The 27,500-nt window shown below is 59.8% G+C and overlaps 1 protein-coding gene across 1 annotated transcript in view; it reads right to left on the bottom strand.

Moving 5' to 3' along the window:
* DNAH17 (dynein axonemal heavy chain 17) overlaps positions 1-27,500 on the bottom strand; it is a 97,354-nt gene that overhangs the window by 6,792 nt on the left and 63,062 nt on the right. Inside the window, exons 54-73 of the mRNA XM_032429380.1 lie at positions 25,399-25,665; positions 24,843-25,004; positions 22,910-23,143; positions 21,827-21,991; positions 19,670-20,151; positions 17,722-17,929; positions 17,432-17,547; positions 15,680-15,872; positions 15,120-15,355; positions 14,381-14,503; positions 12,606-12,810; positions 12,032-12,196; positions 11,641-11,781; positions 11,201-11,371; positions 9,591-9,713; positions 8,833-9,026; positions 5,071-5,219; positions 4,197-4,324; positions 3,360-3,587; positions 2,131-2,322 (exon numbers count right to left, since the gene is read on the bottom strand). Coding sequence (XP_032285271.1) covers positions 2,131-2,322; positions 3,360-3,587; positions 4,197-4,324; positions 5,071-5,219; positions 8,833-9,026; positions 9,591-9,713; positions 11,201-11,371; positions 11,641-11,781; positions 12,032-12,196; positions 12,606-12,810; positions 14,381-14,503; positions 15,120-15,355; positions 15,680-15,872; positions 17,432-17,547; positions 17,722-17,929; positions 19,670-20,151; positions 21,827-21,991; positions 22,910-23,143; positions 24,843-25,004; positions 25,399-25,665 — 3,882 coding nt within the window. The remainder of the gene's footprint in view (positions 1-2,130; positions 2,323-3,359; positions 3,588-4,196; positions 4,325-5,070; positions 5,220-8,832; positions 9,027-9,590; positions 9,714-11,200; positions 11,372-11,640; positions 11,782-12,031; positions 12,197-12,605; positions 12,811-14,380; positions 14,504-15,119; positions 15,356-15,679; positions 15,873-17,431; positions 17,548-17,721; positions 17,930-19,669; positions 20,152-21,826; positions 21,992-22,909; positions 23,144-24,842; positions 25,005-25,398; positions 25,666-27,500) is intronic.

The raw sequence follows: 27,500 nt of genomic DNA on the forward strand, positions 1-27,500 counted from the left end.
TTTGCCGTCCAGTGTGGATCTCACGCAGTTCGGATGCCACGTGATGCCACGTGCGTGCGGTTCGTCCCGCCACTGCCCCGGGCGGCGCAGGCGGGTGGCCTCCTGACACAGTTTATCGAGTAAAGAACTCGTGCACTCATCAGTTGCCTGATTCGGTCTCGTGAATTTCACTCAAAATGTTAATATTCTCTTAATTGTCATTTTGTGATTTAAAGTTTGTTCTCTGCCTGGTTATCTTGGGTACGTGCTGAGCTGCTTTTTCTGTGTTTCACTTGTTTGCTTCGGGGACAGCTCGCTTCCTCAGGCCCCTCTGACCCCCTGGGCCCCGCGGGCTTCCTCCCAGGGACGCCCTTCCCTGCGGGGTGGGGGCTGTGGCACTAACAAGCAGGGACGGACACCACCCACCCGTGTTCCCACTCGTGCCGACGGAGTCCTGGAGCACTCGTCAGAGACAGGGCACCTGGCCTTCCCCCAAGAGTCTGCGTGAGTTGGTCTGTGTTCTTAACCAATGCTCTGGACCACATCCTCTGGTCACTTAACGTTGTCGAAGCTGTGAGCTCGGACAGAGGAGGGGTCATGCAACCAGGAGCCTGGTGCGCCCAGCCTGACCGGTCACTGCTCGGCAGGACGTGCGTTCCTGTGTCATTCACTCCTGTCGGGGTCGCTGAAGCTCATGGCATGCGTTCTCGAGCCGTTTCCTCCCCACCTTGGCTTGTGTGTGTGTGTGCATAATGGGGCAAGTGTCTGAATAAACGTCTTCAAAAAACTCGAGCACTGTTCCTCCCATGCCAATCTCCCCAGAAAACGTCTCTTAACCAAACTGCTCCTTCACGGCCGCTCCCCAGCATCTCCTTCTTGGCGAGAGCTGGAAGGTAGCTGCGAGGGTTCAGCTCTGCTCTAGGTGAAGCGGACCGCCAGCCCTCCATCCCCGCCACCTGCAGGTGGAGACCAGCTCCCTTCCTGGGGATCGCTGCCTGCTGGCCCCTTCGGCTCTCCTGTCTCCGGGCATGGGTTTCGCCAGCAACCAAGCCTGTGAGCCATGTGGTGGGCTCAGATTTGGGTGATGGCAGTACGGGGAGGCCGCCCTGCGGGGTCACAGCCGGGGGAGTGATGGTGTTTGTCCTCAGAGGTCGTCAGACCTTCTCCGGCCTCCCGTGGGGAAGGGTATGCAAGGCTGTGCTTGCCGTCCCGCCCTGGCCCTGGCCTCCCTCGCCTCCGCCCACATCTTGAGCTTTTTACAGCAGAGTGGGAAACAGGCGGGCGTCCCGAGACCAGCACCCCTAGGCCCGGCGGGGCACTTTCCTCGCCCAACCCCTGGAGCTTGAGCCCCAGTGTCCGGGAGGTCTCAGCTGGTGAGAGGCAGAGCTGGACTTCAAGCCCGGGGCCCTGGACCCCAGCACCGTCTGCCACCATGCCGCCGGGGTGTGAGGAGGGACACTGCCTGGTCCCACTGTCTGGCCCTCCCACCACTGCCCAGCCCGCTTGGTGTCACCGGCGCTGTGCCGCGGTCCTGTCACTGCTGATTCGGGGCCAGTGAGGAGGAGCCGAGGCTTCTGAGGTGCGCGGGCACCTGCCTCCCCTGGGGGTCACAGCAGCCGTGCTGTGTCCGTGCCGGGCTCTCCAGGAGTCAGACTCTGAGAGGGACCGGGCGAGGCCCCTCTCAGTCTGCGGGCTTGTCCGTCCTCTGAGGCCATCTGCAGAGCACCTCACACATGTATCTCCACCATCAGGAAAATCAGAGCAGCACTTGTGTGTTCCAGGGAGATCGTTTTGGCTTTCCCTCTGGACCCGGGTTCTGTCTGCGGACGCTGCCCGTGCACCAGGGAGGCCCCTCCTTGTCCCCGCCCCCCAGGATTTCTGGGCAGGCCCCCCAGAGATGCCTGCCCCCATGGAGTGTGCTACCAAGGGGAAGAATTGCCAGACGGCTGACAAGTGCCACAGGGCTGGTGGCCAGGGACAGGGCGACACTTATCATATCCACCTGCTGGGTGGGGTCTCAGGGCTTCTTGTTTTCAGGTTTTGTTTGGGTTACGACACTATGGGATGTGTCCTGAGCATGAGCCACTGCACAGTTGACGGGGAGCGGTTGGGGGCGCAGAGAACCCTGCTGGGCACCAGGCGCACCCTTACCTTGGTGTTGGCCTCCAGGTAGTTGTAGAGCACGTTGATGGAGATGGTGAGGTCCCCGTTGTTGAAGGGATACGACCTATTCCAGCCCTGGGCCCCAAACTTGCGCCTCTCGGCCACCACGGCGTGGAAGTAGCACAGGGCGAAGAGGATGCACTTGAACTCGATCTCCTTGGTGCACATCTCCAGGGTGTCCTGTGGGAGGGGACCCGAGTCCTGCCTCTGCCAGCTGTCTTGCTGGGGGCGGGAGGGGCAGCGCGGGGTGGGGGGGGGGCAGCTGCCAGAGCCCCCGGTCCACGGACTGGAGGAGAGAATGCTTTCTTGTCTTTACTTCTTTCAGAAATGGCACTTCTATCACTTAAGTATTGATTACAAGTCAAATTATGCTGCTTTCTAATAAAATATTCGCAAACACAGGGCATTTCAGGACTTCTTTAATGAGAAGTACTGTCCCTTGGCAGCGGTCAGCACCCCTCACGGTGCGCAAACAGTAGCCCAGACTCTTTAGAAACCATGGCGAGCTGTTCATTCTCAGCACAGTGTGCTCCATGAGTAGTCTTTGTAGGTGTTACCAGGCAGTAGGGGTGTCTTCCTTAAAAAGGTTTTAGACTCCACTTGGGAGATAAGTGTGTGCACCCAGAAGGTTCTGGTGCAGAACAGATCAGGTGCCAAGAGATGAACGTAGATGCTAGGGTCTTGCAGAAGGGGGCAGGGCTGGGGGTGGGGCAGGAGGTTTGGACGGGGAGGGAGGGACCACAGGATCTGTCCCACTGAAGCAAGGTGGGGGCCCGCTGGGGATTGAGGGAAGCCTGGCGGCAGCCTGAGCCAGCCAAGAGCATCTCCTTCTGTCTCCTGAGGAGCTGAGATGCACTGGAGCCCAGCACACCGCCCTCCAGAGCTGGGCCCTTCCTGAGGGGCTCCGACAGGCCCAGGACCTGCGATGCATTGACCTGTGCCAGCTCGCAGGTCATGAAACTGTCTTTAAAGCTGTAACTTGCCTGCATTTCACGCTGTGTATATTTTACTTAGTCTTCCAGGAATATATTGGCTTTGTGGTGTGAGGCGTGTGTGTGTGCGCGTGTGCGCACGTGCACGTGTGTGCTGGGGGTGGCGTGGAGCGGCGAGAACCAGGGTGCAGCCGTCCTCGGAGTTCGAGCCTGCTCCCCAGCAGTGCAGGCCAAAGCTGCCTTTCTGTCTGTGGGATACACGCGCCGGAGGGGAAGCCGCCTCACCTGGGTGAAGAGGTCCAGAGCCTTGTGCAGGTTGGCGTGCATGCCCGTGGGTGGCTCATTGGTGATTTTGATGGCGTTTTCCAGGATGCCCTGGGGGATGATGTGGGACTCGGGGCTGGGGGCGGGCTCGGCGCTGATGAACACGCGGTAGTCCTCGTGGCTGCCCGTGCTGTAGCGCTCCACCTTCTTGTCCAGGGTGCTCAGCCACCGCGCCACAAGGTGGATGTTCTGTGGCCAAGACCGGGGCTTAGCACCCACGCGTCCCTCCCACACATCCCTCCAAGCAGTGCCCGCTGTCTGCCCTTCCCCGGGCGCCGGGCACGCCAGCCAATTTCTCCTGAAGCCTGGGAGTCAGTATTCGTGCTCGGTGAATTCAAGACTTCCAGCCTCCTGGCGAGTCCTCCCCGGCCTCCCCGGGCATAAGGCTGACATGATATGGTCCCCACCCCTGCTTTGAGGTTTGGGTAGAAGGAATGGCGTGAAGCTGGGGTCTCCACTCGGGACCAGGCTAGGCCATGCCGACCGAGGTCGGCTCACGTGCAGGCCGGGCAGGACTGCAGGTGCTCCTTGGGGTTCAGGAGAGGGCTCGGAGAGGCTGCAGGGGCCCCTGGTGCTTCCCCCAAGCGAGGAAGAGGAGGAGGAACGGCGCTTTTGTCCACTCTGGAGTTTGGGCGTTATAAGCAGCATCTCTGTAGGGAAACTCTGGCCTAAAGCCCAGCGTCCTCTCACCGAGGAAGGTGGTGGTGACGGCCACACCACCTCACGGACCAGGCAGAGGGGACGTGGTGTAGGAGCCGCCTGCCCCTCCCACGGGTGCGAGTGCGGGCGCCCCCGTACCTGCAGAATGACCCAGTGTCCCATCTCTGCAGCCATGTCCAGAGCGTCCTCGGCCACCACCTCCTGTCCCTGCCCCAGGGACACGTTATGCAGTTTCCCGTTGTCTATGGTAAATCCCAGCTTTTTCCCTGAAGGAAAGAGAACAGGAAGTGCGTGGGGGCGGCTCTGCCATCCTGCCGGGAATCCCACCCCTCCCCGCTTTGTGTGCTATTGTAAAAAACACATCAAATTTGCCAATTTCAAACCCATCTTCAAGTGTACGGTTTGGTGACATTTAATACATTCACAGTGTTGTGCAGCCACGCTTCTGGTTCCAGCACTCTCCATCCCCCCCATCAGGAAGCCCCACCCCCGCCCCCGGCCCCGGCAGCCGCTCAGCTGCTCCGTGTCTCTGTGGATCTACCTATTCTGGATGCTTCCGATACGCAGAACCCTAGAACAGGGGGCCTTTGTGTCTGGCGGGGACTCCTCTCGGCACCTCATTTTGGTGGCTGAGGACTGTCCCGTCGTGTGGCTTCACCACGTGGGGATTACCTACTCACAGTTGATGGACGTTGGCTTTCATCTGCCTTTTGGCTATTGTGAGTGATCAGCCCTATGGAGCATGCGCTTAAACACCTGCTTTCATTCTCGGGGTGTGCACCAGCCGTGGGATCGCGGGGTCCCACGGCGCCTGCCTGTGTCCCCCGCCAAGGAAGCACCGGCCTGCTTTCCGCACCGCTGTGCCTCCTCCCGGGCCCGCGGGAGGCTCATCTCTCTCCCAGGCTCATCGGTTTCTGTTTCCTCACCGGGGTGCAGGGGCACCTCGCTGTGGCTCATGTGCATTTCCTGGTGGCCGCCCCTCTCTGAGGCCTCCCTGGCCGGCTCCACTTACCCAGGGCTTCCACGTCTTTGAGGGGGTCAACGCCTGGGGAAAGGATGAAGAAAATCGGAGTAGAAGGGCTGCTCTCCTCGTAGGACTTGGAAAACTCGACGCTCCGGCCCTCCACGAACTTGCTGCCCATCTTCTCCTCCACAAAGTTCCTGAGGGAGACGCGCTTGGTCAAACCCGAAGGCGAGGGGGACGGGGTGGGCTGGGACCCCTGGTGGAAGGGCCCTTTTCTTGGGGGGCTTTCTTTTATTTATTATTTCTTTTAAAGATTTTATTTTTAATTATTTTTTTTTGAGAGTTTTTATTTGTTTATTTGACAGAGAGAGAAAACAAGCAGAGGGAACAGGAGAGGGAGAAGCAGTCTCCCCACCAAGCAGGGAGCCTGATGTAGGACTTGATCCCAGGACCCCAGGACCATGACCTGAGCCAAAGGCAGAGGCTCAACCAACTGAGCCACCCAGGCACCCCTATTTTTATTTATTTTTTAAAAGGTTTATTTATTTTAGAGAGAGAGTGCACACACGAGTGGGCAGAGGCCCAGTGGGAGAGGGAGAGAGAATCTCAAGCAGACTCCGCGCTGAGTGTGGAGTCTGATGCAGGGCTTGCTCTCACGACCCTGAGATCATGACCTGAGCTGAAATCAAGAGTCGGACCCTTAACCAGCTGTGCCGCCCCCCTTAAAGATTTTATTTTTAAGTAGTCTCTACACCCAACGTGGGGCTTGAACTCACGACCCCGAGATCAAGAGTCACATGCTCCTCTGACCAAGCCAGCCAGGTGCCCCTTTGGTGGACTTTCTTAAGCAGAGCAAGGTCTCAGGCCCGAAGGCAGTCTTTTCGGGGGCGTTCCTCTTTGCCGGGGGAGGGTGTGGCCGGGGGAGCAGGTGCTTCTCCCCTCTGTCCCTGCCGGGCCCTACAACGTGCCAGCAGGTGAGAGGTGGTCTCCTGCGGCCCCGTTTTCAGAGGCTCCCAGGTCACCTGGGAGGGAACATAAGCCTCAGTGGCGCCACAACCCAGGGCATTCTGGGTGAGCACGCCCCAGCACCAGGTGGCCCCTGGGTCCTTCGAGCCGTCTGCGCTCCCAGGGAAGGGGACGGGTTATGGCGATTTCGTCTCCCACACGCTCTCCGTCTGCTGTCCAGCAAGGGCCGCAGGAAGAAGCTGAACACAGACCGTTCTCGCCGGTCCTGGTGATCTCCCCGGACTGGGGGTTTGAGGAGGAAGGAAGTTCACGTTTGCAGCCATCTTGGTGAACTCAAAGACCACAAAACATGGTTCATCAGAAAAATCACAGGGAAAAAAAAAGGAATTTACATAAATACCTGTCTTTACAGAAGCAGCTCTGTGTTCCGAGCCCCAAACTTACTTTCTTGACCCTCAAGAAGTCTGGGGTCAATTCGGCCCCTCTTAGGGGAAATCTGGTGTTTGGGGGTGACCTTTAGAGCTCTCTGCGCCTCTCCATCACAGGGGGCTGAGCTTACCACGTTCTGAGTGATTCACAGGCACTGAAATACTAAGATTTAGTGTCTTTAAAGATTTTATTTATTTATTTGAGAGAGAGAATGAGAGACAGAGAGCATGAGAGGGAGGAGGGTCAGAGGGAGAAGGAGACTCCCTGCCGAGCAGGGAGCCCGATGCGGGACTCGATCCCGGGACTCCAGGATCATGACCCGAGCCGAAGGCAGTTGCTTAACCAACTGAGCCACCCAGGCGCCCCAAGATTTAGTGTCTTTCAAAGCAGCACGTCAGTCAGTCTTTGAAAGAACAGTGGAGGGAAGGGCTCCCTCAGAGGCCGCCCCACACCCTCCGGCTCCGTGGGGACCTTGGTGCCAGCAGGACTTTCCGGGGACCCTTTTATCAGGATTCGTCTCTCGCTGTGGCCTTCGCTGGCTTCTGTGCAGTTCCCGAGCCGACGAGGGCTCCAGGCGGGGTGTCGGGGGCGCTCCTCCCGAAACCCTCCCCAGTTGTACTCGATTCCGGCCTTGGGAACTGACTCGCAATGTGGAGGCTAGCATCCGTGTCCAGGAAGGACTTCTGGAATGTCCCAAGTCCTGCCCTAGACGGGAATGTCACTAAATCACCGTTGCTAACGACGCTGGCAGGCCACATGGTCATTCTCCGCGGGTGAATTAATGACGAACAGCGCGCATCGGTTTCCGGCGGGCCCCACCACTCTGGGCACCGCATCCTTGGCAGAGGAGAGCTGGGGTCAGCTCCCAGCCGCTCCCCGGGAGCCCCGGGGTGTCTGCACCACAGAAGCTGGGCTTTTTTGGGGGGGGAGGCAGTTTGCGGGCACCCCACTTCTCCGCCCCAGGCCAGTCACTGCCGTCTCTGGGCCCTTGGGCCTCAGGGGCCACTGGGGGGCAGGTGAGCTGAGGCTGTGGTCGGCGCCTGGCACACAGTCCACCCCGTACGTTATTCACTGTGGATTTGGATCTCCTTGCCTTTAAGCTGCACGGCTCCGGTAGAATTAGGGCGGTCACTCTGCTTTCCTGGACGCTACAGACATGTCACGGAGCGGGGTTTGGGGTCGCACGAAGGCTCACGTGGTCTGAGGTACTTCGTTCAGGGCATCCTCGTGCCTTCACACGCGTGACTGGGTGACGTGCCACCGTGCGCTGGGGGCTGTGGGCCTGGACACCCAACCGCGCTCCGCTCCCCGGCTGATGTCTCCGCTGTGATGGCCAGGTGTCCTTCCCCTCCACCTTTCCCAGAAAGACTTTGTCCAAACTTCTTCCGGCACGACTGTCCTCCATGGCGGGGATTTCTCGTTTCCCTGCACTTCCTGCTGCCCTGCCCGTGACCCCCAACCAAACGGAGCAAAACAGTTTGTGAACAACCGGTGCGTGGGAGTCGGGCCTCTGCTTTGTCAGGGGAGTTCTGTTAGGGACACAGGCGTCTTGCGGGGCATCTGGCTGCTTTGGGGCTTTTAGGACCAAGAAAAGGCAAAGACGCCGTATTATGTCCCAGAATGGGCGCTGGGCTTGATTTCTTGTCTGCCTTGTCCCCCTTCCTGTGGCATCTCCATCCTCATCCTCCATCCTGTAGCATCTCCGTCCTCCCTTCTTCCTGTGGCATCTCCGTCCCCCTTCCTGTGGCATCTCCGTCCCCCTTCCTGTGGCATCTCCGTCCTCCATCCTGTGGCATCTCCGTCCCCCTTCCTGTGGCATCTCCGTGCTCCCAGGTCGGCCCCGGGTCAGGAGGAGGGAAGCCCTGTCCACTCCAGGAGAGGGTGGATGGGACATCTCAGATGTCACCTGTGGGGACCGGTGCAGTGTTGTGTGATGTCACTGTTCCTGGAGTCCTTTTGTGAAATGGCAGACCCAAATGGGGAACGAACGGGAGGGGGGGCTGGAAGGCCACGGTGATTAATTTTCCAACCGTGCAGGAGCTTCAGGGGCAGAGAAATTATTCACAAAGTTAGAATAATTCTCTTTGCAAATGAGCTGAAGCTGCCCCAACAGTTTACTTTAAATGTGGCCACTGGGGGCATAAAATCCGGATGACGATGGCTTTGCCACAGTTTTCTCTCCACTGTCCTAAAGGACTCCTTGTGGCCTCAGAGTCATTAACGCCCACACTTTGTAGAGGATCTTGGCTCAGGGTTTGTGGGGGGGCGTTGGGGGGGTCCTGTTTCCCCTCACTGGTCCCTCAGGCTGGCGGGAGGAGAAGGGGCGGGGAGCGCTTGCAGGTGGGGTCCCGTGCCCGTGGGCCCCGCGGGGCCTCCCTCCGCCTGCCCACCCACCCGGGAGGGTGCCGCACTCACTTGACGGCGTAGGTCATGCGGTCTGGCCGCATGCACCTCACCATGCACAGCTTCTGCAAGGACGTCTTGTTCTTCCACTCCTTGGGGAAGATTTCCTTCTCAGGGGCTTCCGACTCCACCAGCTTCTTCCAGCGCTTGGCAGACCCTTCGATGTCGTTGTCCAGGTTCTTGAACTCATCCATCTCTGACAGGGCCTGGGGGCAGGTGGCCTTTCAGCTCCCGCTGCGCCCCCCTGTCCCGATGCTGGGAGAGGGTGGGCCACCTGGCTTGGCGCTAAAATGAGCTGCTGGTGCCCCTGAGGGCCAGGAACGTGGACGGAGGGTCTAGCGTAGGCCCAGGACCCCAGCTGCCCCTCCAGAGGGCTGAGGGACCGGGGCTGCTCCCATCATGGGGGGGCTGCCTTCTTCAGGCCTTCTGACCCGAGATGCTGGGGGCCCCTGAGTGTGTGGGCCCAGATTGGAGGAACCACCTGGACACTTGCCCGGGATTGGGAGGGTGGGCAGCGGTATCGGGCGGCCCTGGACCCGCCCTGGGGCCTGTCGTGGCTCAGCTCGTGGGGCCGTGTGCGGGTCGGAGTGACCGTTGTGTTCGAACAGGAAGGTAGAGATTCCTGCGAGCCGGCAGGAGCCCTCTGCACCCCGGCCCCACCTCTGGGGTCTCCCCGGGTCACTGGATACCCGGCTGGCGGTCGCGCCTCGCAAACCTCCCCGGCGTGAGCCCCAGAGCCCCCGCAGCAGGGAGAGAGCCCCAACACCAACCTTGATGCCACCCCATCCCTGGTGCTGCAGGAAGTCCACCGGCGACTGGACCCCCGCCTTGAAAGGGAACCGCAGGAGGAAATCCAGCTCGACTGGGTTCAGCTCTTTCTTCATGGACAAGACCTGAGGGAGCATGGGGCCGCTCAGCGTTGTCCCACAACAGTGGGGGAGGGAGGGGTGGCCGACGGCCCCCATGGGAGCGCCGGACACCTTGGTCACGGGCGCGGGACAGGCCGAGGTGCTCCCCCCCGCCGGCCCTGCAGAGGAAGCGCTGTCCTGCCCCCTGGGTCCAGGCCAAACTTTGGATTCACCTTGGTTTACTGTCGTGTTTTTAAATTATGATAAAATACACATGACATTTACCATTTTAACCCGATTAAAGTACGAAATTTTAGTAAATTCATGTCATGTCCAACCATCACCACTATTTAGAACCAGAGCTTTTTCATCTTCCCAAAGGGAACCCCCTGAGCAGCGCCCCCGGATCCGCCACCAGCTGATGGCGCCCTGGGTCTGTGCCCCGTCTGTCCGGATCTGCCTGTTCTGCACATCCCGTGTCCAGGGAATCCTACAGATGTGGCCTTTCCCCTCTGGCTCCTTTCGAGGATCATGCACGCCGTAGCGGGTGTCAGAACAATAAGGTTCCGTTGTGCGGAGAGACCACGTCTTGTTTATCCGCTCATTCTTTGATGGATATTTGGGCTGCATCCACCTTGTGGCAGGTGTGAGCAGAGCTTCTGAGAATGTTCCTACATAAGTCAATTCTTTGGGGGCATATACATTTTCTGGGGGATCTTCTGGGTCATGTTCTGGGTCTCTTCATCACCCGTGCACACCAGCTCTCAGGGCGTCCAGCCGGCCGTGTCTCGGGTCCCGGATGGACGGCAGGTGAGCCAGGGCCACCACGCACATAGGGCCCCACGCAGCTTCTCTTGGACACTGCAGAACAAAGACTTTCGCCTGAGTCAGACTCCTGCTCTTTTTTTTTTTTTTTTTTTTTTGGTCAAAAGAAAAATTCTTTGGAAATTTAGGGGGACCACCAAGGAAATATCCTGATGCCCTTTCAGCAGGAGAAACCTCACGGAGGGGCTGCCATTCAGGGATTCACAGATAAAGAAAAACCTCCTTGATCTGGACCCTGGTGGACAGTTTGAGTTTGGATGGAAAGCAACCTTCTAGAAGCTCTCTGGAAATTAGTGTTTCCCACCATACTTACAAGATGGAGTAAACCAAATGGTGGATGGGCTGTTTCATCAATTTAATGGAACAAAAATCTGAAATATTCCAGCAGGTCCGTATGAACAGGAGGCATATTTATTCCTTTGTACCTGTATTACCTTAAGAAATGTATTCGGCATCCACGGTGGTTGACCACCGACGTGGGACTGCTTAGCAGGCAGTCCGTAAATGTAATTAGAATGACCTTCCTTTGTAAAATTCTCCTTAACGGACCTCCCCTTCAGTGCCTCCTCCTTAAAACTGTGCCTCATATCAACGAAAGAGAGTCCCAAGCACATCCCATGGCAGTGACTGGAAGGGCGTCCATCACCGGGCAGTCTGCACTGGGGACCAGCCCTCGGGCGCCGCTGCTGCCGGGAGGGCAGACGTACCTGGAAGGCCACCTGGGCCAGGAAGATGAGCTTGTCCCGCTCGAAGAGCCCGCGGGCCGTGTACATGTAGACGGAGTAGGTGATCTCGTCCGTCAGGTTGATGACTCGCTGCCTGACCTCCTCTGCGGGGGTGGTCTTCTGGATGGCCTTCTCGAATACCACGTTGAAGGCCTGGGGAGGGGGCACACGGAGGCTTGCGGGGCTGGACTCCGAGGCCGCCCCATGCTGCCTGCCAGGGCTCTGCTTTGTTTCCGTGGTGGGTGGGGGTCTGGGGCCCCAGGCGAGGAAGCCCCTTCCCCGGGGTGCTGGCCCAGGGCAGATCCCGCACCCTGGCTCCCCCTTCCCACCGCCGTCTGCGGCCTGGACCCCGTCTGTGCTCCCAACGGCTGGGGCTCTGTGGACGCCAGGGCCCCAGCCCCAGAGCCCGGCCGCGACCACACCTTGAGCGAGAACTGATAGATGGGGTTAATCTTGTTGAGGTCGTTCAGTATGAAGTACAGCAGGGACGCCCTCTCTGCGGCTGGCCGGTAGTTCTCTCTGGCCTCATTGATTTTAACCTCTGTGATTTTTGCCTCTTTCACCTTAAAACAATTGGGACCAGTGGGTGGACAGCGCCGGTGAGCAGTGGGCCCCCCCCAACCCCTCCCCCACCGCCCCATGCGAGGGACCCTCCACTGGGCCGCAGTGTGCTGGGTGGGGCCCGAGACCCTGCTCCCTGCCCTGGGCCCCAGGGGCACACGTGGCCCGGTGGCTTCTCTTCCCAGCACTGTGGCAGGCCCTCGGTGCCCTATGGTGGGGAGCGCAGGGCAGGCCCTGGAGGTGGTCTCTCACCTTCTCCTCGATCTCGCTGGCTGTGTGCTTGGTGGTCTCCAGATTCTCCACTAAGGCCGTGTCCCCCAGGAAGTTCCCTGACGCGGCCGACAGCCGGGCCAGCAGGGAGTCTTCCAGCTCCTTCAAAACAATCTTGAATTCGTTTTGGGACTTGGTGAGGTTGGCCTGCGGGAGGGACAGAGCGCCAGGAGGGGAGCTCAGCCGAGGCCCCAGCTGGGACGGGAGGAGCACCACAAGCCTGAGAGGCCAGGGCACGGGGACACTCTGAGCCCGTGTGTGCAGGCCACTGCACGCAGGGGCCCACAGCAAGGACCGTGCCCACGGGGCCGCAGTTTGGTGCGTGGCCATCTGGGCTCCGCTGAGACTCCTCTTCCGTCAGAGAAGCGGCTGTTGGATTTGGAGTTAGGTTTGGGAGGCCTCTGGGGAGGAAGAGCGGCTCCTTCTGTCACACAAAATCCGACCTGTGGGACGGGCTGGGGCACCTGGAGCCACATCGGGGTGGCAGCGGCAGCGTCAGAAACCTCGCGGCGACCCCAGCGGCCCACCCTGTGCCGCGTGACGGCGGGCCCCGTACCTTCAGCTGCTCTAGATCCGGGCGCTCTTTGGCCACCACAGCAGCCAAGAGCTGGTCCTCGAGCCCGTCCCTGGTGACCAGGAAGTTGATCAGGGTGCACTGGGCTTGCATCTCGGGCTTGTAGTGTGGGTTGAAGTACTTGGTGTGCAGGATGAGACGGAACTTGGGGTGGTACTCCACCTCCTTGTCGCCGATCTTAATGAACCTGGCCGTTAGGGGAGGGAGAGGTCAGAGGGGCTCGGGCAGCAGCACCAGCAGCCTGGTGCCCCACCCCCCACCCCCCGGCTTCGCACCACCACAAACCCTCCTCTGGTCACCGGGAAAGGACTGTGTCTCTTCTTGTTCTAGTCTTCCTCTCTGGCCTATGGCCGGGACCTTCTAGAAGGTGCACTGCTCTCTCTCTGGCTGGTTTGTTCTGGTCTTTATAGGAGTGCTCACTCAGCTCCCACTGCACATCATACTCCCCTGGGAGCCGGTGTGGAAACACACCACCTGGGCCCCACCCCAGAGCCACGAACGTCAGAAAGACACTGACGCCCCGATTCAGAACACCGCTAAATTCTGGAAGCTCCCCGGGGGAATCTGAGAGCAGCCAGGGCCAGAAGCTGGGTCTGCTGGTCCACTGTGGGGGAACCTCTTCTCTCGGCTCCTGCTCTTACTGGTCAAGCTCACTTTCGGGGGCCTCTTTACCCCTTGGGTATCACCACTCATGTCAAGCTCTTCTCAGAGGCTAGGACGTCAGCACGTTTATTGGCCACCTCTGTTCTGGGCTTCGGCACGCACCCCCTATTTTTATCAGTGGCTCAGACCAGCTCTGATGTTTCCATTTTAAAAGTTGATTTAATTTTTTTTTATATTAGAAAAGTAATACAGGCTCAATGCATCAACCAGTGAATGGATAAACGGAACGAGGCACACCCATCCGGTGGACTCAGCCATGAGAACAACGCGGTCCTGCCGTGCTGCCGCACAGATGGGCCTTGAGCACACGGCGCCCAGGGAAAGTGGCCAGACAGAAAAGGGCACACGCCACGTGATTCCCTTTAAAGGACATGTGTCCAGAGCAAGGAAATCTGTGGAGATGAGAGCACATGGGTGGGTGCCAGGGTCCGGCAGCTGGGGGTGCGGGGAGCGAGTGCTTGGTGAGTACGGGGCCTCCACGTGGGGCGATATTTGCACAACACTGTGAGTGCACTAAGTGCCACTGCATTGTTCACCTTCAAACGGCTAATTCTGTGTAAGGTAGATTTCACCGGAATAAAAAAAGAAATAGTACTACAGGCTTAGGATTTGTAAAATGCACAAAAATAGAAGAAAAGCATGACCAGTGGGGCGCCTGGGGGGCTCGGTCGGTGAAGCGTCTGCCTTCAGCTCAGGTCGTGGTCTCAGGGTCCTGGGATCAAGTCCTGCATCGGGCTCCTTGCTCAGTGGGGAGCCTGCTTCTCCCTCTCCCTCTGCCCCTCCCCCTGCTTGTGCTCTCTGTGTCAAATAAATAAGCAAAATCTTAAAAAAAAGAGAGAAAAGCATGACCATCAAGGACGGCCGTCCGCAGGCGGTCACTAATAAGGTGTTGGCGTCGCTATTCTTGACTGGGATGCGGTCCCACAACTTCCCACCTCTCCTTGGGGACCGGCATTTTGTCGCAGAACCTGCTGCCTACCGGAACGGCGGGGCATTTCCCCACACCACCGCCCTGTGCAGAGGCCACAGGCCCCACGGAGCGTGTTCACGTGGTTCACGGGGGCCAAACTGTGAAGGTGGAACCGGAAACTCACTTTCCCTTCTTAATGGTGTTCCTGCCGAGCAGCGGGTCCAGCACAGGGTCCACGGTTTCGCCAATGTTCTCGATGAGCAAGGTGTCCCCTTCGGAAATGGCCTGCTCAATGATGTCCAGGTAGCTGTGGGCACGACATGGGGCCAGGTAAGGACGGGGGCCCAGAGAGGGCACCGCCGGGTGCCCCAGAGGCAGCCCTTGGAGCGAGAAGGCACCAGAAGACAAGTGGCCGAGGGGCCAGGAGCTCCTTCCCTGCGGGGAGCTCTGGGGTACCTGCGGTCCTCTCCCCTAGGGGCCCACGGGAGTGCAGCCCCCTTATGGCGGCAGCCCCAGATGTTTTCACACCTGTGTCTGGTCCCAGGTGCCCGGGGCACCAGGAAGGCACGCGGGGTGGCCTTAGTGATCACCTGTGTTGAGGAAATGTGTCCCACTAGAGACGAGAAATGTGAAAATGACTGGCCTGAAGCCTTGTGGCCGGCAGGTGGCCAGGTGGGACTCGAGCCTGGGTAGTGGGGGGTGGGGGAGAGAAGAGCCCCGAGGTTAATGCTTTGCTGCTGGTGCTGGCCCCCAAAACCAAATAGCGGAAAACAAATCCACCTGTGAGCCAGGATCTGTACGTAAAGACCCGCCCGCCCGTCTTAACACCTCAGGTGTGTTTGCAAGCCCAGGGGCCCAGCCAGCCAGAGGCTGCCTTCCGAGCCCCTCCCCCCACCCCGGCCCCGCCTGCCGCCGTCTCCCACCTCTTCTGTCCCAGGCGGATGGCTTTCAGTTCACTGCCATATTTGTTTTTGATCCACTTGATTCCTTGCAGCTGGGCATCCACGATGAGGGGCCAGCGCTCCGTGTTGCACAGGATGGTGGCATTCTCAGTGGACATGCGGTCGCTGGGGAGGCCCTGGTTGTTCCAAGTGGCCACGTCTGCGTCATCCGTCAGCAGGCTCAAGGGGTCCAGACCTTCCGTGATCGGGATGGGGACCTGCCAAGAGGAAGTGCTCCGTCTTAGGAGGGGTGGGTGATGTGGCCGTACTGCTCTGAGGGAAACAGCTCTCCCAAGTGACACGGCGGGGCCGTGGTTAGACCACGGGGGAGCCGTGTGGTCTGGAAGACCACCACTCCCAGCGCCCTGACGGAACACCTTGGAACCTCCCAGGAAGGGCGTCCGCGTCGGCCAAGCTGGGCCACAGTTTAAACCCGCAGTGGCCAGAGCGTCCGTGTGTGTGACGTTTGGCTGGGTCTGCCCCCCTCCCCCCCAGGGACCGCCCCAGATTTCCTGACTGATGAATGCAACCAAACCTCTTACCTTTAACTGATTTATATAAGGGACCCAAAATTTCTCCATCAGCTCATTTCGGTATTTCTTGGTGAAGTAGCCCACATAGGAGACGAAGGCGGAAATCAGCAGGACGTCCCCACACAGAGTGACCCCCTGGCTTTTGAAGTTCTTCACTGATTCAGCCCAGCGCACGTTCTCCGACGCTAATCCCCCTACCAGCCTAAATGTGAACACGAGGTCAGTGGGGGTCAAAGGAATGATGGAGGGTCGCACCCAAAGACCAGCAAGCAGCCTCCACCTCTCAGTGCCAGGAGTCTGGCGTTTCCAAATCCTGCCTTCGCTCTGTGCTTCAACATGGAAATGCTTTGGGGGAAGTTCTTGGGAATCACTGCATTAGGGAAGCAAAACTAACGCTTTCTGGAGGCACCTGGGGCCTGAGCTCCCCTGCCCAGCCACCTGCGCTGATGTCACCTCTGTGCTGACCTTATCTGAACATTTCGCCCACGCCAAAGCTGCTGCCAGGACACCACTGAGCTCAGGCTTTGGCTAGTGGGCGGTCTCGGTAAAGGTGGAGTCCGGGTGGTGGCCACAGTGGCCACGGGACAACATGGCATCCAGAGGGCACCCGGCCCCACGTGGAGCGGGGACTGCAGCGTGGGCATCGTGCAGTTCGGGCCACGAGCCTGAGAACTGGCCCCTGGCCCCAGATGTGACATCATCGGTCTGTGATGTTTGTAGAAAGCACAGTTTGCCTGATTAGGTCCACTGAGGTCTGTGAGCATCACCCGAGGAGCCCTTGCTTCCCAAAGACCAAAAGACCACTTTGCTATTCTGGGCGGGGATGATCTAGTCCCTCAAACCCGGGACGACGTCCACACCCTGCTGGAGGCCGTTGTCACACGGCCTGGGGACCTCCCAGGATCCCTGTGTCTCACTGACAAACCGTCAGCAGTTGCCAGCCCACCGGGTAGGAGAATGTTCGACCAGAAGCCATGCCCTAGGGAACAGAGAAGACAAGGAATGTCTTGTCTTCACTCCACCTGCGGCTCTGTGCCAGGCTCCCAGTGCTCACTTTCGAAACCTTGAAAAGACAGCTCTGAAGCTTCGCTGTCCACGCATGTAGTGAGCACCCGAGGCGTGGATGGTCTGAATTGGGTTGTGCATGGGGATTTCCAGGACTCAGAGTGAAAACGTGCATGAACCCCCTCAGCAATCCTTCTCACAGCGATCACATATTGAAATGATCACATTTGGGGTTCAGTAAGATACATTATCAAGATTGGTTTCATCTTTGTACGGTGCTGCAGGGGCAACAGGACATTGTAGAATGATGGGTGTGGCTCGAGCCACATTCCCGCTGGGACAGCGCTGCCCTGGAGTCCATGGGCATCAACAGACATGAACCCCCATGCTGGTGGAGGCCCCGGAAGGCCGTACCAACAGCACGGCGCGGTGGGAGCGGGTAGAGGGGGATCTGCCCGAGCGGGCCCCTGTGGATGCCGCCTCCCAGGCAGGTGTGGGCAGGTCTGGGTTGGGGGGCTTCCTCGCAGCCAAAGGTCCTGGGATGTGCGGGCGCCCACCACGGAGGGCTTCCAGCTCCCGGAGGTGGAGACACTGGCTGACAGCAAGTCACTGGGTCATCCTCATGACTTTGTGCAAGCAGGGTACTGCTGCCTCCACCCCGGGCCGCTCCTCCTCCTCCAGGGGCTGCTCTGCGGGCCCAGCCCTCCTGGGGGGCCGAGAAGGCAGGAGGGGTGCCCGCGGGGCGGAGCGAGCTACCTGTTCGCCAGCGAGATCACCCTGTTGGTGGCGTCGGCCTCTTGTTGGCACTTGATCTTCTCTGCTGTTGCCTTTTCAAAGGCCGACGTGAGGTTGCTCAGGTTGGCATTGAGTTCCTGGGCAAACACGGAGAGGCCCAGCAGTGGGGCGGGGCCTCCGGGGCTGGGCGATCGGTCCCTGCGGCTGCCTGGGCTCCTCGCGCTGCTGAGTGATCCAGGGCAGCCCCCGCTCTATGGGGCCCCAACGCGCGGCTCTGGTGCTCTCCTCCGTGCGGGAGGGCGGGCACTTACCGCAATCTTGTTTTTGATCCGCGAGAGCTTCTCCTGCGCCTCAGCCAGCTCGGCGTTAGCCTCCTCCAGGGCCTGCCTCTTGGGGGCCACGTCGCAGTACACCTCGTAGAAGCGGACGATGTTGATGCACCAGGAGCATAGGCCCGCGGCCGCCGTGGACTTGGAGCGGATGAACTCGGGGTCGAAGGTCGGGTTGCCTTGGTAGGGCCTGCAGAGGGGACAGCGGGCGCTGGGGCGGGCTCCACAGGCCTCCCCCGCGTCTCCCCCTCCGGCCTTCAGCGCACCCCGGTCCGCAGCTCTGGCCTCTTGCCACAAGCAGTTACGAGGGGAGCGCAGTGAATTGGGGCTTTTTGGGAGGGGGATAGCTTCAAGATGAAGAAAAGAATGAAACACAGAATTCTGGCCCCAGAAGTGGAATTTGGGGTGTAAGGCGAATGGCCCTGTGCTCTAGACGAAGGCGGGAAACCAGCATTCCTTGTCCTCTCTGTTCCCGGAGTTTCTATAGCTGGTCCAGTTTTCATTCTCCAAAGACCCCACCCATAAGCAAGAAAACTGGGGTTCGGAGGGGCTCAGCAACTTGCCCCAAGTAGCACGGACAGGAAGCAGTAGTTCTGCCTGGGGCCGGGGGTCAGGCGCCGTCCCGAGAGCTTCCGCCGTGGCACACATCGTCACCCCATGTCGCTCTGGGGCGAGAGGCCCAGAGAGGCTGAGCATCTCTCCCAACATGACCCAGCTGGGGGGCGGGGGGCAGTGCTGACATGCACCCAGGACCCGCACCCCCAGAGACCCCCACCCCCCTCCACGGCGTCACCTCCGCTCCCCGGGACACCACGGCCTGGGCGTGCCGAGGAAAATTGCCCAGAGATGCACCTTAGAAACCAGTATTTTAAAAACGACCACAATGTCGTGAAGCATAACAAACTACACTATCTGCAGAAAGAATCTCCAGTGCGTGATTCAAGAGAATGACCGAAAAGTGGTCTGAATCCAGGCGGGGAGCACGGCCCAGCATCTCCTCCCTCTGGTTTACTTCACGCTTCGTTTAGGTCGATGTCAGGACGGGTTTGCCTCTCTCGGCCCCCGTCAGGCACGTGGGGGTGGCCGTCCAGGCGCCGGCGGAACCCTCCACCGTGCAGGCGGAGCCACGGACGCGCCGGTCCATCTGCCACGGGACTGTCCGACAGCTACGGGTCAGGCTGCTGACGTGGCAGGAGAACGTTGTTCTCGCCCCCCAGGTTGTCTGGACGGCGCCCCGACAGTCCTGTGTATGTACGGTACCGTTTCAGCTGCGCACAGACCAACGCAGCACGGAGGCCCTCGGCGTCTGGTCCCACGCGCACCCCGCAGCAACACTGTCCACCCGCTGTGCGTGTCCCTCCAGATGGGGCGCGCTTAAGGTGACAGCAACGGAAAGAAGAAACCACGCCCGACGGAGCCCGAGCCGGCGGGTGCTCACGGCACACGTGTGTATGCGTGTACATGTACGGTGTGTGTGTGTGCGTGCATCACCCGTGCTCGTGCGCACACCTGCTCTTGCCTCGGGGGGGGGCACTGGTGGCCTCTCTCGTGGGCCCGCAGCTCCCAGCGTCCTGATGGCCGCGTGCAGCGTTGCTAGACCCTCCCGTGTGCTGTGTGGGGAAGGGGTGCCTAGACTTTGAGCCATCCTTCAGGTGGGGGAGGCAGAGGGCGATGCAGCCGGGGCCACGCTTCACCTGGACACCTGGACTCCGGTGCAGCCAGATCTCCCCAGGCCGCTGCCGCCCCCCGTCTCTGGGGTCCCGCCTTGCTCCCCTGCCCGCCCTGGTGAGCACAGGCTGCCCTTGGGAACGGGCCGCCGGCTGGGGCGGGCTGGAGAGGACCGGGGGACCGCGCAGCGCCGGGACGTACTGCGCTCCCGACAGAGCAAGAAGCCAACGGAAGCCCGCGGCGCGGCCCAGCCCGGACTCACTTAAATGCTTTCAGGCAGGCCTCGGGGATGTGCTCCTTGTCAAACTTTTTCAAGGAGTCCAGGAAGGTGTCCACTTTGCCCATCATGATTTTCGCAGCTTTCCAGCTCTTATCCTTGGGGATCTTGCCCCCGGGCGCGGTCAGGATCATGACGGCAGCCGTGACGTTGACCACGGCATCCGGGGGGGACCCGAAGGACTTCAGCTCTGTCAGGTTGTTCTGCAAATGACAGGAAGCAGCTGGGAGGGGACGTAGCCCTGCACGCCGGACCCAGAAGCCCCATGGCAACCGCAGGAAGCTGCCGAGAGCCTGCGGCCCCCTGCGCCAATGCCATGGCTTTCTCCTCCCCCCCGGGGCCGGTCCTGTTTCTTTCTTTCCCGCCCCCACCTTATTCAGAGTGTCGAGAGCTTCCTGCGCAGCCAGGAGGGCTGGCTCGGCCTTGGCCAGGTCCGTTTCACAAGCTTTTTGTTTCTCTGTGACATTCTGGAAGGAAGCCACGCCGGAAAGATCAATGCAGGGTGGGGGGTGGGGGGAGGGGGGCTGCGCGCAAGTGTGTGTGCACGTGCGTGTGAGTGTGTGTGTGTGTACATGGAGCCCTGGGCAGCAGCGAGGGAGCACGGACAGGAGTGAGGAGGGTGGCCTTCCCCCCGAAGCCCAGGCACAGAGGCATGTCCCCCATGGTGCGTCCCCCATGGCAGCAGCAGGGCTGTGTCCCGTGCTCCCCTTCATGCCCTGAGGTCCCTACCCACTGCCTGGATCCCGCCTTTCTCCTCCCTCCCACCCAACACTCAGGTTGGAAGAAGCCGTGCTGGGGCCGCAGACTTGGGATTCTGGAATGGGAACCGGTCCTTCTATGGGCCCAGCTCCCAGGATTGGAAGGAAAACCTGGGGCCACGTGGACCCCACACCGCTGGCTCTGAGGCCTTATGGTCTCTTGGTGCCATTGTGTAATCTGTCCAAAATGGAGCACATCGGAGGTAGAGCTCACTCTCCCCTTAAGAAAGTGAGAGCATCTTCATGCATGCACGCATTCCCTCCTGGGGTCCCGAAGAACCCCTCTGAGCCTCTGAGCGCCAAGCACAGAGACCAGTAACAACTTGGTATCTATCAATGAGGAAGAGCCTCAGTGATGAAGCCAGGAGGGGCTGGGGGGCTTTGCTGGGCTCAGAGGAGGGAGGACAGAAGGGACAGGGTCTCTGCAAAGCACCGTGTGGAGGGTCCATCCAGCCGCCGACTTTAAGGACAGCGTGGGGCCCGACTGCAGGAATGGGCACAGAAGGTGCGGACGTGGCTGGCTTCTTCCCCGGAGCCCCCCCTTCAGGGGGCCATTTCCAGATACAGGGGTTGGAGAGGGATGGGCACCCGGACGTTAACAGCTGTGTGTGGCATCAGATGGCAGGTCACAGTTTGGGGTGTGGATGTGGGTTCCGGCTCAGATCCTGACTCCGCCGCTGGCTAGCTGCCGACCACCCTGGGCCTCTGAGGGTTGGGTGTGCGGGTTACAAGGAGGAATGGAGGGGGCTCCTGCCACCCCGCCTGGCCCGCATCCTCCTCCTCCAGCACCTGGTGGCAGCGTCAGGCCCCTCCTCCTAGAAACCACTTGCTACCATGCCGTGCTGCATCTCAAGAGATAGCAGGCAATTCCTGGAACACTCTTCATTTAAACACTCACGCAGGTGCATGTCTGGGGGCATCAAAGGCATGCAGGGAGGGGTGGAGAGAAAGCCCTTCGGCGAGGTGCCCCCCCTGCCCCGGGGCCAGAGACATCAGCACCTCCGGGGGCTCCCGATGCAGCGGGTCTGAGGACCAGGGCTCCAGTCCGAGGCGGGCTTCTCAACCCTTAATGTGCTCGTGGGTCACGGGCATCTTGTTAAAATGCAGACCCGAGAACCTGCATTTCTCACCAGCTCCTGGCAATGCTGCCACCGCGCCCTGGGCACTGCACTTGGAGGAGCCCGGCTCCGGGACAGACGTTTCTCTAAAGGACAGCCCTCCTCTGAGCCGGGGGCCTCGTGCGTGGGAGCAGGGGCTCCTGCAAGTTTGGGAGAACCTCCCAGCCTTTGCCTGGGCCTGGAGGAGGTACCGAGTGCTCCGGGGAGGGAGGCCCGGCCCGGCAAACCCACGAGTGGCAGTGCTTGGGAGCCGTGCTTGTCCGCACCTTGTTGATGACCTCCACCTTGGCCTCTTCCTCGTCGGCGATGGCTTTCTCTTTGCTGACCTTCTCGGTTTCCACGCCCACCACGTGGATCAGCTTGTCCGCATTCTCATTTTTCTGCTTGAGTTCGGCCTCCTGAATCGCCAACGTGGCTTTTAAATCATCCACCTGGGGGAGGAGATACCCAGAGATGGGCAAGCGTGGGCCCTGGCCGCCACGCGCAGGCTGGTGGGGCGGCACCAAAAGCTTGGGGCCGGGGCCAGCTGCCCGTGGTCGTGCCAGGCGGGAGGGAGTGCGGGGAAGGAGTGAGTGATAGGGTAGGCTATGCCACCCCATTCTTGATGGTTTCTCCCACGAGGAGGCCCCTCAGTCGCTGTAACAGGACCATGTCTGGAAGGTTCATCTGGGAGAAAAGCAGCAGCCTGCTTGGCTGGGCTCCTCCCTATTCTTTTCTGCACAATCTCTCTGGGTGGGAGCACTCCTGCTTGGCCCCTCCAAGCTCCGTCTTCCTGAGACACCCCCTGCCATCCTCCCCCCTCCACGCCCCACAGGGGTGGCCTTGACCCTTGCCACACCGCCTGTGGTGGGGGCAAGCTGGCCTGGCTCTGGCTCATGGGCTCGGTCTCCCTGGGGGCAGAGGCGGGGCGGCCGCAGCTGTATGGGCTCACACCTGGGCGGGGAAGCAGGGGCGGGGCTGTTTTCCGGGCTCCCTCGGGAACACCAGCAGTGGGCAGTGAAGGTGATGGGGCCGGGGCTACACGAGGGAGGGCACCTAAAGCCAGGCAGAAAACTGGATGGCAAAAGCCTTTCCATCTGGGCACCACAGCGTGCAAGGCATCTGGGAATGGACGCGTGGTCACGGACGCACTAGACCCGATGCACAAATCCTGCTGGACTTGGGCCCCCACGTAAAGCGCCCGACACAATGACATCAGCATTGCCAAAGCATGTTGAAGCCATTTTCTATAGTAAAACCCACACGTTCTCTGTGGTTTGAGAATGGAAGTTTCTCCAAGGCAGGAGTCCTGTTTCTCTTGCTTAGGGGAAGGTTCTGGGACCCGCCGGCAGAGCCTCTGCCTTCCCTACCTGGGACGCCGTGCTCTGCAGCTTCGTCAGACCGTTCTCCAGCCTCTCAATCTTGGCCACCAGCTCCATTCTCTTCTTGGCCAGCAGGTTCTGGTAAAGTTTGATCTGCTCCAGGAAGGTTTTGGGTGTGGTGTAATTGCAGCGCCTCTCCGTGGCCAAGTACAACTTGGACATCTCGTTGACCGTTGTGTGCACATAGGACATGAAGAGGCTGATGGAGGCCTTGACTTCTGGCTGCAAAGGCGACAGGGGGCCCCTCGTTCCTGGTTCCCTGGCGGGAGGGAGCGACCCCACTCCCGCGGGGAGGAGGAGGCTGCTGGCCACCGCGATTCAGCAGGGCGGGCTTTCCCGTCCTCACCAGGACCCCCATGAGATGCGTGCCCTCTCTCAACCTTGGCCATTCAACGAGCAGTGCCTGCAGAGGCTGTCCTGGGCACTTGACATTGCTCCACCCGGGCGTGGCTAAGCACCGGGGACAGGGCACAGCGTTCTTCCTGTGATTCTCTCTCCCTGACTCACATGCTTGCATCCCTGGGAAAGGGCAGGGCCTGACAGCAGGTTTGAGCAACCCGGGTGATCCAGCAAGCATTTACTGCGCTGGGTCCTGGGGCTTAGCAACTCCCTTCCCACACCAGGGTCACGGCCACCACCATCTGGGCCGCCCCACCTGCCCGAGGGCTCTGCCCCAGGAGCTGTCCAGGTGATACCGCCTAATTAGAGTTGATTTGGGAGTGTGTTCATCCAACGCATGCTTCTTCTTGGGCATCTACTCTGTGGCCCTCCCTGGTACCAGCAGTGGGGCCATACCCCAATCAGGAGGCTGCTCTCTTGGGGGCCGGACACCCACGTCTATGCCCCCCAGTGAAACGTGGGAACTGCAGTGTTCTGAGAACGGCCCATCCCAAACGTGGGCGCTCTAGCGATGACAAGCAGGGGATTTTACCCATCTCTAAAACTAAGGGGAAACGTTAATTTCAGGTTTATTTTACCCTACTTCATAACCGAATATGTGTTCACAATAAATAAAACGTGATAACCAAGTGTGATTTATTGTAGGGCTGCTCATCCCTCCCGTTGGCTGGGTCAGAGTTTAATGACCGTTTCGAGGCTGGCAATGAGCTCAGACAGCGAGCCTGGGCACCACCTTCCCATGAAAGAAAGCCCCGGTACCCATCATACTTGTCGCGGCCTGTAACAGGGGCAGGTCAGAGGTGAGGAAGCGGCCCCGGCGGAGCTGTGTCGAAGCCCGGGGCAGGAGTAAGTGCAGTGCTCCCGTCAGCCCTGATCAGGGACTGTGTTAAAGCCAGCCTTGCTCAATCTGTTGGCACACTGGCGTCAACCCTCTTGACCCGGCCCTGGTGGGCGGTGGCCACAGGGGTGCGGCAGCCCCAGCTGGTTGAAATGGGTGTCCCCTGGTTGAAACCAACAACCAGCAGCTTATCTTTGTTTACAGTTTTGTTCACTGTGAATTATCTAGCATTAATTGTGATTTTTAGAAGTATCACATTAAGACATTACTGGTCTTGATTACTGATGTCACACCTCCTCCTCCCCCCGCTTTTTTTATTATTATTTATTTATTTATTTATTTGACAGAGAGAGAGATAGTGAGAGCAGGAACATAAGCAGGGGGAGTGGGAGAGGGAGAAGCAGGCTTCCCGCCGAGCAGGGAGCGTGATACGGGGCTCGATTCCAAGACCCTGGGATCATGACCTGAGCCGAAGGCAGATGCTTGACTGAGTCACCCAGGCGCCCCTCCTCCCCCCTCTTAAATTTTGCACCAGGGTGAGTCCTCACCCGGCTCACGCTTGTCTGGGCTCTGGAGGCAGAGGGTGCGGGGTCCCTCTGTCACAGGCCACAGATGCCCTCCGCCCCCTGGCTCTGTGAACACCAGCAGGGGGGATGGCGGACGGGACTGTGCCCAGTGACTCACGTGAATGCCCTCGGTTTCCTCAAGGAAGCGCGCGCTCACGGACACAAGGGCATCTTCCGGCCACTCGTGGAACCAGTTGATGGCCGTGCAGTTGACGACGGCAGGGAATTTCCTTGCCCGCACACGCAGGATGGAGCCCACGGGAGAGAAACACAAGATCACCTGGAGGCGGGACACAGAGGAGCTGCTCATGGGGATGGTGGTGCTGAGGGCCAGGCTCACTTGAGCAGAGAGCTCAATCGGGAGGAAAGCTCCCTGTTGTCTGTTTCCACATGTCTGCGCACCCCTGCTCTGGGTTTCCCTCGCAACCGATGAACGTTCCACTGACTTCATGCCTTTCGTGAGAGATGGGGGAGTGCAGAGGGCACCCCAAGCCTTCTGACGTGGGCCCCGCAAGAGGGGGAAGAGAAAGGCCGGGTGAAGGACAGAGTGGGCAGATGAGGCCCGAGGACAGGGAGGGGTACAATCCCTTCAGCAGGGCCAGTTCCCAGGGACATGGGACTCATCCCCAGACAGCCTGGGACTCCCCGGGATGCCGTAAAGACGGGGCTCCTACCTTAAGCTGCTTGCGCACTTTCTCAATGAAGAATTTCCAGCATGCTTCCCGAGTGTCAGTCATGCCGAGGGACTTCACTTGTGGTCGCATGGAGGAGATGATGTTCTCCACCTCGTCGTCCGTGAACAGCCCAGGGATCTCCCCCGAGGCCAGCAGGTCATTGATCAGCACCAGAAACTGCTCCTCGGCCACCTGGGAGTCTGTCATCAGGAACACCGAGGGGACGTTCTTCACCGCCGACTTTATGTACTGTGTGCTCAGGTCAACCTGGACCCAAGGAGGACATGCTCAGAGTCTGACAGCCACCCGGGAAGGGACAGCTGGGGGTCAGCTTTGCAAGGAATATGCAGGGTCTATAGAATGGGGCCTGGGACCTCGGGCTCACCGAAGCCCACGTGTCCATCAACCGACCAACGGACAGACAAGATCTCTCCGTAGGATGGATTACTACTCAGGCTTACACCGGAAGGACATCCTGACCCATGCTATACAACATGGCTGGGCCTGGAGGACGTGATGCCGAGTGATGTCAGCCAGTCCCCAAACGACAGATGCCGTAGGAGTCCACTCGGGTGAGGCCCCTGGAGCAGCTGGACCAGTGGGGGGTGGGCGCCAGGGGCTGGGGGCGGAGGTGGGGCTAATGTGGGCAGATGAAGGAGCTCTGGAGCCCGGGGGTGGTGGTGGTGGTTATAAAACACTGTGAACATACGTAACGTCACTGACCTGCATAGTTACAACAGTAAATTTTGGGTTAGGTCCGTTTTACTACCAAGAAAAGAAAAAGGAAAAAAACACAAAACCTCAGAGACCCTAAAAGAGGTCTCGAATAAATGCACCACGGGCTCGGGTCTGGAGCTGGTCCGGGACTGAGGACCCTGCTCTGAGCAATCCCTACACTCAGCGCGAGGCCTGTCCCGTCCCTGATAGGATTTAAACGAACAGCTCACAGAATAGCTGCATGGTCGTGCTGGAAGAATACATGAAGGAGAACAGTAAGAAGGAAAAACAGAGAAGCACATCACACAGCAGTACAGAGTTGCTCTTCTCCAAGAATACGCCAGCGCACACGCGCCGAGTGTAGGTTTGTGCGCCGACCGCCTGGCGCAGCCGTCCCAGGAGAACGTGCGTGTGCGGGGCTGGACGACTTGATCTCTGCAATGTCTGAGTTTCCCGGAAGCTCTGCGGGCCCTGCTTGTTTTCCCTTGCCCACCCCCATATTCCCACCTTCCTAGGCGACCGGGCCTGTCCTGGGGTCTCCACCTGCCACCTCCCAGCACTTCCCAACCCCCCAACGTGTCCTTCCTCTCCCCCAGATTCCTCGGACACCCCCATACGTGGAGTGGCGTTCGTGACGCGGGTTCCTCCTGGCCCTTGTGACTTGGCTGCCCTCGGCCCCCAGCCCAGTTCTGTCCCGTCCTCATTTCCTGCCTGGAGGGGGGCACCACCCCCCTGGTCCCTGCTGCAGGTGCAGACATCACCGTCAGCTCCGAAAGCTCAGATCCCGTTGAGAAGGAGGTCAATGATCACCTGCATCCAGGCGAATCTAGGGATCGGTGGTGATGGAGGGGGGCACAAGCTCCCATCTCTGGCTGGGAGGTCCCTGGAGCTGCTTATTAGACCATGGGCTGGCCCGGGGAGTGCAGGGAGTGGGGCGCCAGCCAAGCCCTGTCTCCACACAGCCCCCCTGCACAGGCAGAGCCCTCGGGGCCGCCCCTAGACTCGGGCCTCTCTCCCACCTCACTACACTGTCCAGTCCCAGCCTTCATGGGGTCACTGGGTTTTCCCACACCTTCCTACTGGTCACCGCGCACCACTCTCTCTGGTCCTCCAACCACCCTTCACTTGGTCCTCTCTGCTCAAACACTTGACGGCATCTCATTTTCTGGGGACCAAGTCCAGGATTTTCCACAAGGCTCAAGCCGTCCCTCAGGGGGCGGTTCCTGACCCCTTTCCTGCCGCATCCCTGACCCCCAGTGGGCGTCCACAGCTTATGCCACGGACTACAGAACAAGGTCACATCACTAACAGCACGGTGCAAGGCCCGCTAGCCTGCTTTGTCTCCTTCCTTCCTTCTGAACCCACAGCAGCTGCTTCATCAGGGA

Source organism: Phoca vitulina, unplaced genomic scaffold (assembly GCF_004348235.1).
Source record: "Phoca vitulina isolate PV1807 unplaced genomic scaffold, GSC_HSeal_1.0 scaffold41, whole genome shotgun sequence".
In the NCBI taxonomy this organism is placed as follows: domain Eukaryota; kingdom Metazoa; phylum Chordata; class Mammalia; order Carnivora; family Phocidae; genus Phoca; species Phoca vitulina.